We start from the raw sequence: 17,425 nt of genomic DNA, 5'->3' as shown, positions 1-17,425 counted from the left end.
TATTCCCAGCTGGCATAAAACTTTCTAACTGGTAGCCAAATTTGGGATGCCTGAAGACAGACAAGTGACTAATGCTAGGGCTGTGTGTGGCCAGTACCAAATGTATATTCTGACCACAAGACCATGTCTGGATTCTCCTTTGTAATTACCGCACAGCCTACTGTAATTTTCAAGCTTATATTTACTTCCTGCCTTTGACATGTAATTCAGGGTCCAGGACTGCACCCCGAGCGAGAGTGAAGTCCTCTCTGTCATTTGGCTAAAACCTATAAAATCATCATTGTGTGAGGATGTGTGTATGTGTTTGTGTTGCCACGTCTGCTAAATATGTTAAGTGTAATCTTGTGAAAAGTGTGCCCACTCCTGCCTTGTTGGATGAGCCACTTTGCTTGTCAGATGTTTATTGAACACCTACTACCCTATGCCAAGGACTATTTTAGACTCTAGGAAACATCCGTGAGCAAGAGAATGAAGGCCCTGCTTTCTTGGAAAAGAACGAAGGAGGGGGAGTGGGGAAGAAAGGCAGAAAAATAGCACTTATGGACATGTGCTGTGCAGAGAACAAGAGTGGTGTGATAGAGTAAGTCTGTGTGGCTTCTTTAGCTTGGGACATCAGAGAAGGCTTCGCCAAGGAGATGACATTTACACTGACATTTTAAAATGACAAGAAGGAGTAGGACAGGCACAGAGCAGGAGGAAGAGCATTCCAGACAGGTTAGTGTTAAGGCCCAAAGACAGGAGGAGCTTGGCATGTTCCAGAAACAGAAAAGGCAAGTGTGCCTTGAGCATGGTGGGAGACAGGACAACTGAGCAGAGAGGTTGCGTATTAATCCATTTTCATGCTACTGATAAAGACACACCTGAGACTGGGAAGAAAAAGAGGTTTAATGGACTTAACGTTCCACATGGCTGGGGAGGCCTCACAATCATGGCAGAAGACAAGGAGGAGCAAGTCACATCTTACATGGATGGTGGCAGGCAAAGAGAGAGAGAGCTTGTGCAGGGACACTCCCCTTTTTAAAACCATCAGATCTTGTGAGACTTATTCACTGCCACAAGAACAGCATGGGAAAGACCTGCCCCCGTGATTCAATTGCCTCCCATTGGGTCCCTCCCACAATGCATGGGAATTCAAGATGAGATTTGGGTGGGGACACAGCCAAACCATATTCGGTTGTCAGGGACAGAGTCACTGGGGCTGTCTAGGCCACTGCAAGAGGCGGACGTGGGAGGCTGTGGCCCTTCATGAGGGACACTAGTTAGGAAGCAACCGCAGAGTGCTGGGCAGGCGGCAGTAGTGGTTTGGAAGGGGCTGGATTTGGAATATGGTGTAGAACCAGAGTCAGCAGAACCTGCCAGTGGATTGGATGTGAGGAATGAAGAAAAGGGAATAACCAAGAATGATTCAAGGCTTTGGCTTTGAGCAAGTCGGTGGCTTGTGACTGAGAAGAGGAGGATCAAAGGCAGAGCTGCTTGGCCCTTCCCTGAGTCATAACTGACTAGCCACAAAAACTGGGAACTTACATTTTGGGGTCCAATCATTGCCCTCACTGCACGTCCCATCCAATTTTACATTATTGGACCATATTTGTAGACCTTTGGAAATACTACTTCAAACATATCCAGGGTTTCTTCTTCCTTTTGGTGTTCATTTTGTGACATTAAAAAAAAAAAAGACATATTCAAGTTACCTAACTCTACCTTGCTCCATCCCTCATGGGTGTGCTGTAAATGTTAGTTCTTATGCAGGCTTCCTGCCTTGGCACAAGTAGAGGTCCGAGATCAGTCCATTGGTCAGAAGTTGGACGGGTGGCATATGCTTCTAACAATATCGTCTATGTATATAGAAAATAATATGACTAGTTTGCTTGCTTTTCTACTTATAGTTAGGAAAATTTTGTAACCTCTTTACTAAAGATTAAACTGATTTAATCCAATTGTTGCTTTATTATAAAGCAGATATTTTCTACACTTGCCTTAAAAATATTGTGGGGTTGGCCGGGCATGGTGGCTCACACCTGTAATCCCAACACTTTGGGAGGCTGAGACAGGCAGATCACTTGAGGTCAGGAGTTCGATATCAGCCTGGCCAACATAGTGAAACCCCATCTCTACTAAAAATATACAAAATTAACCAGGCATGGTGGTGGGCGCCTGTAATCCCAGCTACTCGGGAGGCTGAGACACGAGAATCACTTGAACCCAGGAGGCAGAGGTTGCAGTGAGCCGAGATTGTGCCACTGCAACTCTAGCTTGGGCAACAGAGCAAGACTCCATCTCAAAAAAATATATTTATATTGTGGGGCTTAAATTTTCTTGCTACACAATAGGAATAACAACACAGTTATTCTTCATGGGTATTTTGTTAGGAGTAAATGAAATAATATATATGATGTGCTTAGCACAGTAGCTGCTACATAACATTCAGTAAATTTGAGGTATTATTATCAATGAAATAACAATTTGGGGCTGGGTGCGGTGGCTCACGCCTGTAATCCCAGCATTTTGGGAGGCCAAGGCGGGCAGATCAACTGAGGTCAGCAGTTCGCGACCAGCCTGACCAACATGGAGAAACCCCGTCTCTACTAAAAATACAAAATTAGTCAGGGTGGTGGTGCATGCCTGTAATCCCAGCTACCCGGGAGGCTGAGGCAGGAGAATGGCTTGAACCCGGGAGGCGGAGGTTGCGGTGAGCTGAGATCGCGACATTGCACTCCAGCCTGGGCGACAAGAGTGAAACTCTGTCTCAAAAAAAAAAAAAAAAATTGGGAGCAGAGGAGCTCCCAGAACCAATACACAGATTTTAGTATTCAAATGAACCAGTCAGAGAAAATAGAACAACACATTGATTTATTAAATTCCTGCGTGACTTTGGACAAAACCTATACTTTCTTTGGATCTCAATTTTCTCAGGTAAATGCGAGACTTAGGACAGATAGATAACCTCAACTTTAAAACTTCTGTGTTTCTAGTAGATGATCAATATTTTCTCTCCCATCTTCCTTTTACCAGGCTTATCACAAAGGTTTGTCTTTGGGTCATCTAAATCAGTATAAGTGATACTTATTGCCAGATGTGACCTTTTGTTAGCGCAATGGAGAATCCCAACGCTAATGTCAATTTCTATAAATATAGATTGAGAGTGAGGAAATGTTCTGTCTCTAGGGAAGTTTAGTTATTGAGAATCTTTCTCTTTTTAGACTCTTGGTCTGTGGTCTCTTACTCACTCGTGACATTCTTCCCCAGTCTCACTTTTGTTACCTTTTTCTTTCGTGATCACTGATGCTGGTAGCCACCTACAATTTTGAAGTTCCCCACTCAGCCTTCCCTAGTGGTAGACATTGCATTTGAGTTGTGCTTTCTTACTTCCTCTACCTTTTGAAATTTAAAAATAGGAAAACAAACCCACAGTCTTTCACATCAGCTGAACTCTGTTATTCATCTAACAGATTTTCTGGTGAATTCTATGGTACAACTATACAGTCAGAAACCAGCCATCAGTTCAGAATAAATGGTGTACAAAATTAAGAAAGAGCTACTTTTATTTTTGCTCTTAAACACACGATCAGAAATGGGAGGCAGCAGCCCATAGGAGGAGGCTTTGAGAAGTGAATTCAAGGGAAAGATGGCTCCTGGCCTTCTCCTTGGCTTTTCTCCTTACCTGTCCAACTTTCCCAAGCCATGGTGAAGAGTCAGTAGACTGATAAAGGGACTCTCTTAGGAGTCTAACTCTTGCACTAGGAATTCCAAAGACAGGCCCTGAGAAGCATGAAAACCCATCATAGCCATGAGCAATATAATTTCCAGAGACCCCACCCCAAAGCAAACATACTAAATGTGGTACCTGCCCTATTAAATATCATTTTAGGACAGGCGCGGTGGCTCACACCTGTAATCCCAGCACTTCGGGAGGCCGAGGCAGGCGGCTCACAAGGTCAGGAGTTCAAGACCAGGGTGGCCAACATGGTGAAACCCCGTCTCCACTAAAAATACAAAAATTAGCTGGGCCTGGTGGCGGACACCTGTAATCCCAGCTATTCGGGAGGCTGAGGCAGGAGAATTGCTTGAACCCGGGAGGCGGAGGTTGCAGTGAGCCAAGATCGTGCCATTGCACTCCAGCCTGGGCAACAAGAGCAAGACTCTGTCCCTGTCACTCAGGCTGGAATGCAATGGCATGATCTCCGCTCACTGCAACCTCCACCTCCCGGGTTCAACCAGTTCTCCTGTCTCAGCCTCCCAAGTATCTCAGGTTATAGGCGCCCACCACCACACCCAGCTAATTTTTGTATTTTCTTTTTTCTTTTTTTGAGATGGAGTCTCGCTCTGTCACCCAGGCTGGAATGCAGTGGCGCGATCTCGGCTCACTGCAAGCTCCGCCTCCCGGGTTCACACCATTCTCCTGCCTCAGCGTCCAGAGTAGCTGGGACTACAGGCGCCCGCCACCACACCTGGAGAATTTTTTGTATTTTTAGTGGAGATGGGGTTTCGCCGTGTTGGTTAGGCTGGTCTCGAACTCCTGACCTCAGGTGAACCACACGCTTCGGCCTCTCAAAGTGCTGGGATTACAGGCATGAGCCACTGCACCCAGCCTTGCTGTCAAAATTGAGTTTATGAAGAAGTAAATCCAGCCCTACATATCGCTTCCAAATTATGTATTTTTGATTACCAAATCAACAATTAATGAAGTTAACTTCACATTTGCACAGACCTTTAACATTTGGTAATTTCAGTACTATTGTTACTCTGTTTTGAAGCCAATCAATGGTTTTTAAGGTCTCAGACGTTTGTTTAGCTCCCTGAAAAGCTGGAAGCCCCGAGGCACTGCACCTTAATGCCCAGTGGTTAAAAATGCTCTGACTGGTTATGCCCGAGCCCTGAGATCTTCACTGCCTTCTTCAAAGAATGAGAGCTGGTTTAGGGGACAGCAAGCTGGCATACAAATACACCAGTCTACTCCAAGAAGGTGACTCTCAAAGTAGTTGGAGGCAGAATCCCTGTGTTGCAATTAATTCACTAGGTTACCTTGAATGAGAGCTCCGCAGCCCTTTCCCTACCCCTCAGTACAGCTTGAGCATCCCTAATCCCAAAATCCAAAACCCACAATGCTCCAAAATCCAAAACTTTTTGAGCACCAACATGACGCCACAAGCAGAAAATTGCACATCTGACCTCATGCATCAAGTACACACGAGTGTTAAAAATACTGTATAAAATTAGCTTCAGGCTATGTGCATAAGCTTTATATGAAACGTAAATGAAATTCATGTTTAGACTTGGGTCCCATCCCCCAAGATATTTCATCATGCATATGCAAATATTTCAAAGTCCGAAATCCGAAACACTTCTGGTCCCAAGCATTTCGGATAAGGGATACTCAACCACTAGTGCCTTTGCAAACAAACACCTCATCTGGCCTAGGTAATGGCCCACCGGCATCAGTTCTGTGGTACCGAAAGTTATGCCACACCACCTGAACCAGAAACAAGGGCTTCCTCTCATACATTAAGAGGAAAGCCATTTTTATGTCTGTATTATTTTGCCAAAATTAAAGAAGGAAGGGAAGGGAGAAAAGAGTAGGGAAGGGAAAGGAGAAGGAAGGAGAAAGGACTACACCATCAACACATGTTTAGAAAGCTACTGATATTTTGGCCAGGCCCCATGGCTTATCCTGTAATCCCAGCACTTTGGGAGGCCAAGGCAGGTAGATCACCTAAGGTCAGGAGTTCGAGACCAGCCCGGCCAATATGGTGAAACTCCATCTCTACTAAAAATACAAAAATTAGCCAGGCGTGGTGTTGTGCACCTATACCCCCAGCTACTCAGGAGGCTGAGGCAGGCGAATCACTTGAACCTGGGAGGCGGAGGTTGCAGTGAGCCAAGATCACACCATTGCACTCCAGCCTGGGCGACAGAGCGGGACTCCATTTCAAAAAAAAAAAAAAAAAAGCTATTGATCTTTAACTTCTGTGCAAAATTACAAGTATCTTTTCTTCAGAGAGAATGGCTTTCATGTGAGATACTCTCCCATCATCCCATTCAAAGGTTGTCTATCATCTGTTTTTTTGTTTTCTTTTGTTTTGTTTTGTTTTTTTCAGTTGGGGGCAAATGGGATGTAATGCAAAGAACATCAGTTTCAGAAGCAGCTCATGCTCTGTTTAAAGCCAGTCCTGTCACTATCGCTCAGCAGTTCTCAAAGTGCAGGCCAGGGAACTCTAGTGTACTCCAAGGGTCTTTTGGAGTGTCCATAAGGTCAAAACTTCTTTATAATAATAGTATGATCTCATCTGCCTGTTTCACGCTCATTCTTTTCATGAGTGAGTTTTCCCAGAGACTACAGGATATGTGATATTGTGACAGATTGAATGCATATGCAGATATCAAAATCCAACTGGCTGCTATGAAGCCAGACATTCAAGATATTTATAAGAATGGAAAACAGTGCCATTCTTCTCACTATGTATGTCTGTGTGTATCGGGGGGATGTTCTGGAAATATAATTTTAACTTTTAAAATGTTGTTTATGGTAATATGTAGTGGGATTATTGTTATTTTTAATTTTTTTTTTTTTTTTTTTGAGACAGAGTCTTGCTCTGTCACCAGACTGGAGTGCAATGGCGGGATCTCAGCCCACCGCAACCTCCACCTTCTGGGTTCAGGCGATTCTCCTGCCCCAGCCTCCTGAATAGCTGGGACTACAGGCACGTGCCACCACACCCAGCTAATTTTTGTAGTTTTGGTAGAGATGGGGTTTCACCATTTTGGCCAGGATGGTCTCGATCTCTTGACTTCATGATCCGCCCACCTCGGCCTCCCAGAGTGCTGAGATTAAAGGCGTGAGCCACTGCAACTGACTTTATTGTTATTTTTAAATGAATTTTAAATTCCTCAGTCTTAATGTCTAATCTGCTAAATATTGATAAATATAACCCACATAGAAAAAAGCTTCAAAGAGTTCATACCTACAACTAAAAAGTTTGAGAAGCCCTGCACTACCTAATAGTAATGACTGTTTATTGATTATTCCTTTGTACCATGAGCTGTGCAAAGCATACCACATTCTTCATCTCTTTTAATCTTTGCCACAAGCCTGTAAAGCAGAGGCTTTAAAAAAGCGCACCTTGCTAGCCTAATGTCTCACCACTGGACAAGAAAGAGATAACTAGGTCGGTTCTCTGACTCTGAAGCCACTCTCTTGGTCACTTTCTGTATAACTTTAAAAAAGAGTTTTTTTAACTGCTCTGAGCCTCAGTTTCCTTATCAAAAATAGTCAGAATGAGGTACCCCGTAGTGTTCTCTGAAAAGCAGAAGAGTTTCTATGCATCCAGTCCCTACATGGGGGCCAACACCAAATTCACCCCCAGAAACTCTTCGCCTCCTTTCCTTCCACTCCTTCCTTTTCTTTGACGTTAGACCAGGGAGGCTTATCAACTGTCCATTTTCCTCTAGATGGTCTTCAAGCCGACAGAGAAGCTGACGGAACAGAAGGAGTGGATGAAGAGATGATTGTGACCCAAAGTCAGACCAACTTCATGTGCCCCATTACGCTGGTACCGCTTCCTCCTCCTTCCCCTGAAAGAAACATGATTCACTTCACAGAGGCAGAAAGATTCCTGTTTGCTTTCTGGTTTGATGTCACTTAGGGAGTTAAGGAGGGAGTAAAGAAAAGTGCTGGGGGTTGAAGAGTATCCACGGGAGGTTCTTGGGCTGGAGAGAGCTGTCACTAAATCGTGCCCTTAAGGATCCAGGACTAAAGTCATGGCCTACAGGCCAAGTGACAGTACTGCCACTGGATTCCCTGCATTTCCTTATCTAAAGCCTAATAATTATCTAAAGCCATGAGAATGGGAAGTTAAACATAGAAAGCTCAGGACTAGGACAAAACAGCTACTGGAAGTTGATCATTATCATTCCTGAAAGCCCAACATCTCCTTGATTACAGTTGGAAATGAAGAAGCCAGTGAAAAATAAAGTGTGTGGCCACACCTATGAAGAGGAAGCCATTGTTGGCATTATTGAGTCCAGGCACAAGCAGAAGAAAAAGGCCCGGTGAGTGGACGCAGGGAAGGAAGTGGAGCCTTCCCCAGTGGTAGTCACTCAGAGGTGGTGTGTTCACGCTAGAGGAAAAGACACTTCAGTGTCTCTTCTGAATTCCGTTCACCTCCCGAATACTGTAAACATGGAAGTGGGCTTTCTGGAAAAACAATACTTGAGGGAAAAATTAGTAATCTGTTCAGGAAGAAGCTGAGGGAACTTCAACCACACCTTCAAAACAGAATAAGGCCAGGCGCAGTGGCTCATGCATGTAATCCCAGCACTTTGGGAAGCCGAGGTGGGCAGATCACCTGAGGTCAGGAATTCGAGACCAGCCTAGCCAACATGGTGAAACCACATCTCTACTAAAAATACAAAAATTAGCCAGGCGTGGTGGCAGGTGCCTATAATCCCAGCTACTCGGGAGGCTGAGGCAGGAGAACCTCTTGAACCCAGGAGGCGGGGGTTGCAGTGAGCCAAGATTGTGCCACTGCATTCCAGCCTGGGCAATAGAGCTAGGCTCTGTCTCAAAAAAAAAAAGGTTTAAGTAAATTTGTGGCTAACTCATAAATGATAAATTATTTTTTTAATTGGAAGTTTTGCAGAATCTTTAAAAATATACATAATACATATGTTATATATTATTTTATATGTATATCATATATATTATTGATCTTTAAATATATATAATATACACACACACACACACACACACACATATATATATCTCGCCTTCCTTCCCCTCCTCCCATGAACACGGACGACCATGCTCTGTTCCTGTAATAACACAGAATCCTGAGTTAGCCAGACTGACTGGCATTGACTCAGTTTGGCATTTCTTGTGCTCTTATCATGGATTTGTTGCAGGAATGGAATTGCAGGTGTGACTAGTTCTCAGTTGACTTCTGATAACAGTCCCTTTGATGTGTGGCTTGCTTCTCCATTGCCCAGAAATTTGCTGGTCCAGACCTAGAATTGGAATTCCCCAGCACTCCTCATCTGGGTGTGGACTTAGAGATAATATATTGGAGACTAAAGATATCTTGATGGTCATTCAGGCAAGTAACTTATCCTTTTTATTCTAGAAGAATAGTGGCTTTGCTGCCTAATGTTTGCAAAATGTAGACCTTAGTACATTTTGATCTGTTTTAAGTTTCTGACTTACAGTTGAAATGTCAGATTTCGACCGGGTGCGGTGGCTCACGCCTGCAATCCCAGCACTTTGGGAGGCCGAGGCAGGTGGATCACGAAGTCAGGAGATCAAGACCATCCTGGCTAACATGGTGAAACCCCATGTCTACTGAAAATACAAAAAATTAGCTGGGCACGGTGGCGGGCACCTGTAGTCCTAGCTACTGGGGAGGCTGAGGCAGGAGAATGGCGTGAACCCAGGAGACAGAGCTTGCAGTGAGCCGAGATCGCACCACTGCACTCCAGCCTGGGTGACAGAGTGATACTCTGTCTCCAAAAATAGAGGGGGAATTTGAGTTGTTAAATGGCATGGCATGCTTTATTTTTTCTTTATGGCATGGCATGCTTTCTTTCTTTCTTTTTTTTTTTTTTTTTTTCTGTGACAGTTTCACTCTTTTTGCCCAGGCTGGAGTGCAATGGTGCGATCTAGGCTTCCCGCAACCTCCGCCTCCCAGGTTCAAGTAATTCTGCTGCCTCGGCCTCCTGAATAGCTGGGATTACAGGCATACACCACCACGCCCGGCTAATTTTGTATTTTTAGTAGAGATGGGGTTTCTCCATGTTGGCTGGGCTGGTCTCAAACTCCCAAGCTCAGGTGATCTGCCCGCCTCCGCCTCCCAAAGTGCTGGGATTACAGGCGTGAGCCACCGCGCCCAGCCATGGCATGCTTTCGTTAGTTTCCTTATCCATAAATGGATGACAGTCATTGTAATCGCCTCATTGGCATATTTAAAATTTAAATAAGATACATGCGAAGTACTTAAAGTCGCTGGTACACAGTAGGGCTCAGTAAAAATTGTCCCATCATCATCTTCAAACTTGAGCCATTATCAACATCCTCTTCATTTTTTTCCACCATTACTCTATAGGCATGGGAGAGGAGGACAGTTTTAAAGGAGTAAGATGAGCCAACCTGGAGTTTAGGAAGTTACTCCAATAGCAATGCAGAGATGGATTAAGGAGGCATGAGGCAAAAAAAGTCAGTTAGGATGCTTTTACAGTAGCTTAAGTTATAGATAATGAGAGCATAGAGATGCAAGAGTGATTGTGGAGGTATAGTTAATGACATTTGACGACTGAATGTAGGAGAAAGGAAGAAGCAGCGAGGGGTGGCTGACATTTCTCATCTGGGTGTCTAGGACTGTCATTTGCTCATTAGCCTTCAGAGAAGGCATGAGAGGGGAACACTCTTATTGGAGGATTGTGATAGACTCAGCTCAGGTCATCCTAAATTCAAGGTCCCAGCAATATAGCCCCGTGGAAGTGTCCAGGAATGCAGCAAATGTGAGTTTTGCAATCAGGGAAGGACTCAGAACTATCGATGTGGATTGGGAGGTTATCAGTGTAGAGGAGTCAACCCACTCAACTACCATCGCAAACGCAGCTCTGGAACTGATGCATTCGCCAGCAGAGAGCCAGCAAGGCAGGACCTGGGCCTCCCCCGCGATATCCGCGAGGCCAGAGCCCGACTTCGTTCTGCTCACTGTGACGTCTCAGCACCCTGGTGCCAACCCTCAAAAAACACTTTGTTGACCAGTGAAAAGATCAATCAGCAGAAGAAGACCCCAGCAAAGCAGTCTAAAACATAGCCAGGAGCCAGGAAGAGTGATAAGGGGTGGAGGCTCATGGGAACTTGCGGGCGGGATGGGCAGGGTTCTGAAGGCCAGGTGCATTTGAGCAGCAGTAGATTAGAACTCAGGGCCTTCTTGAAACCGACTCCAGATGTTTCTGATGAAGCATAAAGTCGTGTCATTTCCCATGATGCACGTTAGAGTGATGAGTATTTCTGGGTTCGCTTTGTTTAGAAACGTCCATGACACATTGTCTCATTTCTTCCTCCTAGATTGTTCTAGTTATGTTTATTTGTTTAGACTGGAGTTCCAGATCCATTGTGTTCTGGGCACTGCCTGAAATTTACTGTGCAAGCTTCAGGCCCTGGGAAGGCCTCTCTGCACTGCCTTGAGTCAGAATAATATTGTTGAGACTTTAGCCCCAGCCAAGCACAGTAGTTAGAATAATTTCCTAAAATATATCTGTTAACAATAAGCCTATTTATTCACTTAAAAATAAAGCTGCCTTATGATTTCCTTTTTTTTTCTTTTCCTTTTTTTTTTTTTTTTTTTTTTTTTAATGTCAGCCACCCCTCGCTGCTTCTTCCTTTCTCCTACATTCAGTCAGTCATCAAATGTTGTACTCCAGGCTGGAGTACAACCTCTGCCTCTCAGGTTCAAGTGATTATCGTACCTCAGCCTCCCGAGTAGCTGGGATTACGGGCACACACCATCACGCCCGGCTAATTTTTGTATTTTTAGTAGAGACAGGGTTTCACCATGTTGTCCAGGCTGGTCTCAAACTTCTGGCCTCAAGTGATCTGCCCACCTTGGCCTCCCAACCTTATGATTTTCATATATTAATATTTCTAACTTGACCACAGTCACTTTTTTGCTTTTTTGTTTGAGAACAGGAAACGTATTTTTAAAAGTCATATTTAAGAGCATGTAGAATAAAATGAAGTTGAATAGAAATGGGTCATTCAACAGCAGAACTCCAGCTTTGTGCTTGGAGTTCCTGTTTCAACACTTATTGACAAGCCATTCAACCTTTCTGCCTCAGTTTCCTCATCTGTAAAGTGGAAATAACATCAGCATCTCACAGCATTTCAGGGGCCAAAGAAATGGTAGGGAATTCCATTCTAGGTCTGGACCAGCACATTTCTTGGCAGAAGAGAAGCAAAAGCACTTAGTTGAAAGCTCTTTTGGGAGCGAAGAGCGCTAAACAAATAGCTGCAGGGTTGTTAAGACCGAGACTGATGGAGTTGTTATCGCTCCCCGTGCCGCTTAGTGACACATTATTTTAGACTCGGGGGTGTGAGATAGAATTACTGTCTGTGTTGAGGTATGACAGGAATCCCTCCCACTCAGATTTCCAGAGGTCTCTATAGACCTTCTGTCTACAGCTTGTAGACTAAACCTTGGAATTCTTGGGACCCAGATCCAGGAACTCCCAGGATCATGTACTCTTGAGCGTTTGCAGAGGCCAAGGTTCCCCACAGCCCTGTGGGACCCCAAGGCCCAGTTCCCTTTGCTCAGCAGTCACCTTTGTGCTTGCCCCGTGCTGCAGCGAAATGCTCTGCTTGGGCAGTGCCTGGAGGTGGGGACCCAGCCACTCCTTCAAGGCTTGAAGGGCTGACTCCTGCACAGCGATGATGCGGCAACTGAAGATCAGGTATTGCCACACCGAACTCGCTCACCAGGATGTCGTGGGATTAATGCCGAATGCTTGTGGAGACAGTTGTTTCTCCAGAGGAGGCATGCCCTGATTCAGCACTGTGGCATGATGGCCTTCTCCTATCCTTTCTGCTTTAAAAACTTGTGTTTATTGGAGATGAAGTGAGAAACAAGGTTCTTCCCAGTTCCAGCATCAACCTTGCCTCCAGGAAGTCTTCCCTGAGCCCGTATTCATGCTGGACAAAATGTCATTAGCACCCCATGTCATGCCAACATTGTCAGCGCAGCTGGCTTCCCTCCACGAGCTTCTTGAGAGCGGAAGCTGTGGACTAGAGCAGGGACTGGTGCACGGCAGGACCTGAAGTGAACTCCCCAGTCCTTGACACACATCAGCCTGCTTATTTCTCACCTTATTTGACAGGCTTGTGCTCTGCCTTCATGTTCTTAAAGGGAAAAACTGAGTCACAGAGAATTTAGTCAGTTACCCAGAGTGACACAGCCAGGGGGTTTAAGCCCAGGTCTTTGTCACTCTTGACCTGCAATTCTGTCAGTAGGCCATCCCGCTCCCCTTAGGAGGGCTTTTTGGTTCATGCCTCTACCATCAGAGTCTATCCCCTCAGTGCCCTGGGCTCCATCCCAATGAAGTGAAGGTGGGTGCCTGTTCTGCAGCTGAGTGTGTGGTTAAGCCCATCAGACATTGTCAGCGTGCTCTCATGCACTGACTAAAACCATGATGTCATCAGGAAGTCCTCCCCACCTCACTCTCCACTTCCCTCTCCACTGCTTATTCACTGTCTGGCTATCAGAGTTAAGGCCTTTCCTGGGTAGGATGGAAGAGACCAAGGCCAGGCAGCCCAAAGCAGATATTCAGGGTTATGTATTAAGGGAGGGTTGTCCCAGCAACCTACTTGGACTTGCATTTCAATGTCATGGAAGCCAAAGTTATGATACTTGGCTTTTCTAGTCACAAAAGTGTCTGTATCCTCTTCATGATCTTAGCTGCTTATTTTCATACAGACATAATTCACCAGGCACGGTGGCTCACGCCTGTAATCCCAGCACTTTGAGAGGTCAAGGCGGGTGGATCACTTGAGCTCCAGAGTTCAGGACCAGCCTGGGAAACATGGTGAAACTCTCTACAAAAAATTTTTTAAAAATTAGCCAGGTGTGATGGTGTACACCTGTGGGCCCAGCTACTCAGGAGGCTGAGGTGGGAGGATTGCTTGAGCCCGGGAGGCAGAGGTCACAGCAGAGATAGTGCCACTCCAGCCTGGGTTACAGAATGAGACCCTGTCAAAAAAAGAAAGGAGAAGGAAAGAAAGAAAGAAAAGAAAGAAAAGGAAGGAAGGAAGGAAGGAAGGAAGGAAGGAAGGAAGGAAGGAAGGAAGGAAGGAAGGAAGGAGGGAGGGAGGGAGGGAGGGAGGGAGGGAGGGAGGGAGGGAGAGAGAGAGAGAGAGAGAGAAAGAAAAAGAAAGGAAAGAAAAAGAGGAAGGAAGAGGAGGAAGAAGAAGAGAGGAGAGGGGGAGGGAAGGGAATGGAAGGGAAGGGGAGGGGAGGGGATAATTCACTTTGAGACTTCACAGCATAGGGGGACAGGCTAGGGAAAAATACAGATTTTTAAACTAGTGTAAAACATTTCTCCAACTTTTCCCTAATGCAAAGCCAAATCATCAAAATGATGCATACCTGGGCCAAATCACCCTGATCCTCTTTCATATAATTGCCTTTCTGTAATTATGATTTAACACATCATGCACCTGAGTATATAGGGCTTTTTTTTTTTTTGAGACAGAGTCTCACTCTGTTGCCCAGGCTGGAGTGCAATGGTGCGATCTCGGCTCACCACAACCTCCACCTCCTGGGTTCAAGCGATTCTCCTGCCTCAGCCTCCCGAGTAACTGGGATTACGGGCACCTGCCACCACGCCCAGTTAATTTTTGTATTTTTAGTAAAGATGGGGTTTCACCATGTTGGCCAGGCTGGTCTCAAACTCCTGAGCTCATGTGATCCACCTGCCTCGGCCTCCCAAAGTGCTGAAATTACAGGTGTGAGCCACCGTGCCTGGCCATATTTTAATATTTTAAAAATAAATATTGTTATTAAGCATATTATTTATTTCATTGATTAATGCCCCTCTAATGTAAAGACTCCTTGATCCACAGATCAGGGCCAAGAAATACTTTCTCTTTCATGTTGGACTGTTGGGCTTCCTACCACTAGACAAATTGGAGTTCCCATGACCAACTTTCTTTCCTTCTCTTTTGCATCTTTAGTGTGGTTTGCATATTTGTTGTTTTGGTCTTAATATCCTGTGCTTTATGGAGAGCTGTCTCAGATCACTGGGCCAGAGCTCTGTGTGGACAGGAACCATATATTTGTATTTCACAGTTGCATGCTTAGAACCTAGCACAGGACTGATCCCTAGAAGAATCAATTAATGCATGAATGGGTACGTGCCTGTGTTGGATATATGCAAGGTAGAAATAGATCCAGAACTTTAAAACTTCTTGGAAGAATGATGATGAGGGAACACATGATAGTCACGGGATCAGGAAGGGAATTAACATCATTGAGCACTGTGTTGCCTGTCACCTTGGGAAATAGGGGTTCTCTCCCCATTTTAAATTAGAGGCAAGAGAGGCTCAAGAAGGTTATTGTGAATTGCCTGTGGTCTCATAACTAGCAAGTAGGTGGTAGAGAGAAAATTCAGACCTAGATTAGCTTGACTGCAAACATTGGGCCTCTAATCTACCAAAATTTGGTTCACTTTGAGAACCAGATTCTTTGAGAAGAAATAGGTGATGTCATCCAGCCCACTGCCCTCAGAGCAGATCACATGGAAGCAGAGCCGTGGCTTGTTTCCACCCCTTTCTGGGTGACTCACACTGATGTCTTCAGCTGCAGCCTTTCCACTGAGTCTCAGTGGTCCACTCAGTCTCTTCTGGGAGAGCTACTGGGCATCCGTTCCAGAGGAAACAGATACCAACCAGGACTGTGGCTCTGTGCTGCAGCCTGTTTTGCCCCATCATTTCCCACTGTGATAAAGGGCACTACCAGTCACTGATCTGCCCAGATGAAGCTCGCTTCTTCCCTTTCCCTTACACTCCACAGCCGCTCCGTTGACAAGTCCTACAGGTTCTATGGTCAAGCGTGTCCTGAAGCTGATCGCCATGCCACCCTCGACCAAGCTGCCCTCACCTCTCTCCTGTACCCTGCGGGATCCCCCACGCTATTTTCCCTGCCCCTCTCTTACCTCCCTGCTTTGTGTTCTCCATAAGCAGCCAGAGTAACATTTTCCAGATGTAAACCAAACACACCCCTCCCCCATCTCAAAACCTTCCAGTGTTTTGTCTTCATATTTAAAATAAAATCCAATCTAGGCGGTGGCTCACACCTGTAATCCCAGTACTTTGGGAGGCCAAGGGAGGTGGATCACTTGAGGTCAGGAGTTTGAGACCAGCCTGGCCAACATGGTGAAACCCCATGTCTACTGAAAATACACAAAATTAGCCAGGCATTGTGGCAGGCGCCTGTAATCCCAGCAACTCGGGAGGCTGAGGCAGGAGAATCACTTGAACCCAAGAGGCAGAGGTTGCAGTGAGCCAAGATCACGCCACTGCACTCCAGCCTGGGTGAAAGAGTGAGACTCTGTCTCAAAATAAATAAATTAAATTAAATTAAATCCAAAGCCCCATTGGCCCACTGACCTCACTTCCAACTGCTCTCCCTCTTGTCTGGGTCGCTTCAGCCACATAGAGCTTGCTCTCACTCCAGGGCACCAAGCTGGACGTCCTCAGCACTGTACTCGCTACTGCTTTAGCCCGGACCACATGCAGACTTGTTCCCATGCTTCATTCTGGGTCCCGCCCAAGATGAGATGTGTTTGGTGAGGCATGCCCTGAGTCCAGCCAAAGCAGCCATGGCCCCAGCACTGTCTCTTCTTGACCCTGCTTCGTTGCCCTCATAGTCCATAAGGTGACCTGAACTTACAGCAAGCATTTATTTGGTTTGCTAGTGGTAGCCTGTCTTCCTCATTAGAAAGTTAGCTCTTAATAAGATAGGCACTACTCACATATCGCTTGTGTCCCCAGCATCTGGACAGGACCTGGCTCAGGTAGGGACTCAGCGAATCAATGAATGAGGGCACCTTGGTCCTGACTTTAACACTTTTCCTTTTTCGTTAGAAGTCTTACTTAAACACTTGAGTGTAAAAGAAGTTTCTGCTTAAGGCAGTAAAGGGGACTGACTTGATGTTCTTTCTCCCTTGCAGTTGCCCTAAAATTGGCTGTAGCCACACGAATGTAAGAAAGTCGGATCTCATCCAGGATGAAGCACTTAGAAGGGCGATTGAGAACCACAACAAGAGAATACATCATTCCGAATAGGAAAAGCCACCTGCCCGCAGGGACACCAGCAGCCTACCTCCTACCTCAGCCGTCTGTTGAGAGCAGTGTTGGCCCCAGCAGTTAGGGACTGGCTGCATAGCATACTTGTTTGGGGTAAAACTTGATGCTTTTATGTGTGCTTGAAAACATTTTTCTAAGTTACACAACAGAAATGCAAGCATATTGTTTATTTTTAAGTGTTCTATAATGTTAAATAAAACTTTGATCATCTGCAGTGTCCTCCCTGCACGCCTCCTGATGTAGGGATTGTTCCAGAGGTGCAGGCTTTTCCATTTCAAGGACATCAGATTGATTTTTATAATAGTTTTGGCTAAAGAATGTTTTTCAGCCAGGTGCAGTGGCTCATACCTGTAATCCCAGCACTTTGGGAAGCCAAGGTGGGCAGATCACTTGAGGTCAGGAGTTCGAGACCAGCCTGGGCAACATGGTGACACTCCGTCTCTACCAAAAATACAAAAATTAGCCAGGTGTGGTGGTGCGCACCTGTAATCCTAGCTACTCAGGAGACTGAGGCAGGAGAATCAGTTGAACCCAGGAGGTGGAGATTGCAATGAGCCGAGATCACACCAC

The 17,425-nt window shown here is 45.5% G+C and overlaps 1 protein-coding gene across 7 annotated transcripts in view; it reads left to right on the top strand.

Annotated features, from left to right (window-relative positions):
* Positions 1-17,069, top strand: part of NSMCE2 (NSE2 (MMS21) homolog, SMC5-SMC6 complex SUMO ligase) — a 270,420-nt gene extending 253,351 nt beyond the window's left edge. For all 7 annotated transcript variants that reach the window (XM_050801718.1, XM_050801720.1, XM_050801716.1 and 4 more), the window contains 3 exons: positions 7,447-7,547; positions 7,940-8,046; positions 16,720-17,069. In XM_050801718.1, coding sequence (XP_050657675.1) covers positions 7,447-7,547; positions 7,940-8,046; positions 16,720-16,834 — 323 coding nt within the window. In that variant the 3' untranslated portion in view covers positions 16,835-17,069. The remainder of the gene's footprint in view (positions 1-7,446; positions 7,548-7,939; positions 8,047-16,719) is intronic.
* Positions 17,070-17,425: the final 356 nt, after the last annotated feature.

Source organism: Macaca thibetana, chromosome 8, assembly GCF_024542745.1.
Source record: "Macaca thibetana thibetana isolate TM-01 chromosome 8, ASM2454274v1, whole genome shotgun sequence".
NCBI classification, from domain to species: Eukaryota; Metazoa; Chordata; class Mammalia; order Primates; family Cercopithecidae; genus Macaca; species Macaca thibetana.
The sequence above is the reverse complement of the archived record's forward strand: the minus strand, read 5'-3'. Positions and strand labels throughout refer to the sequence as shown.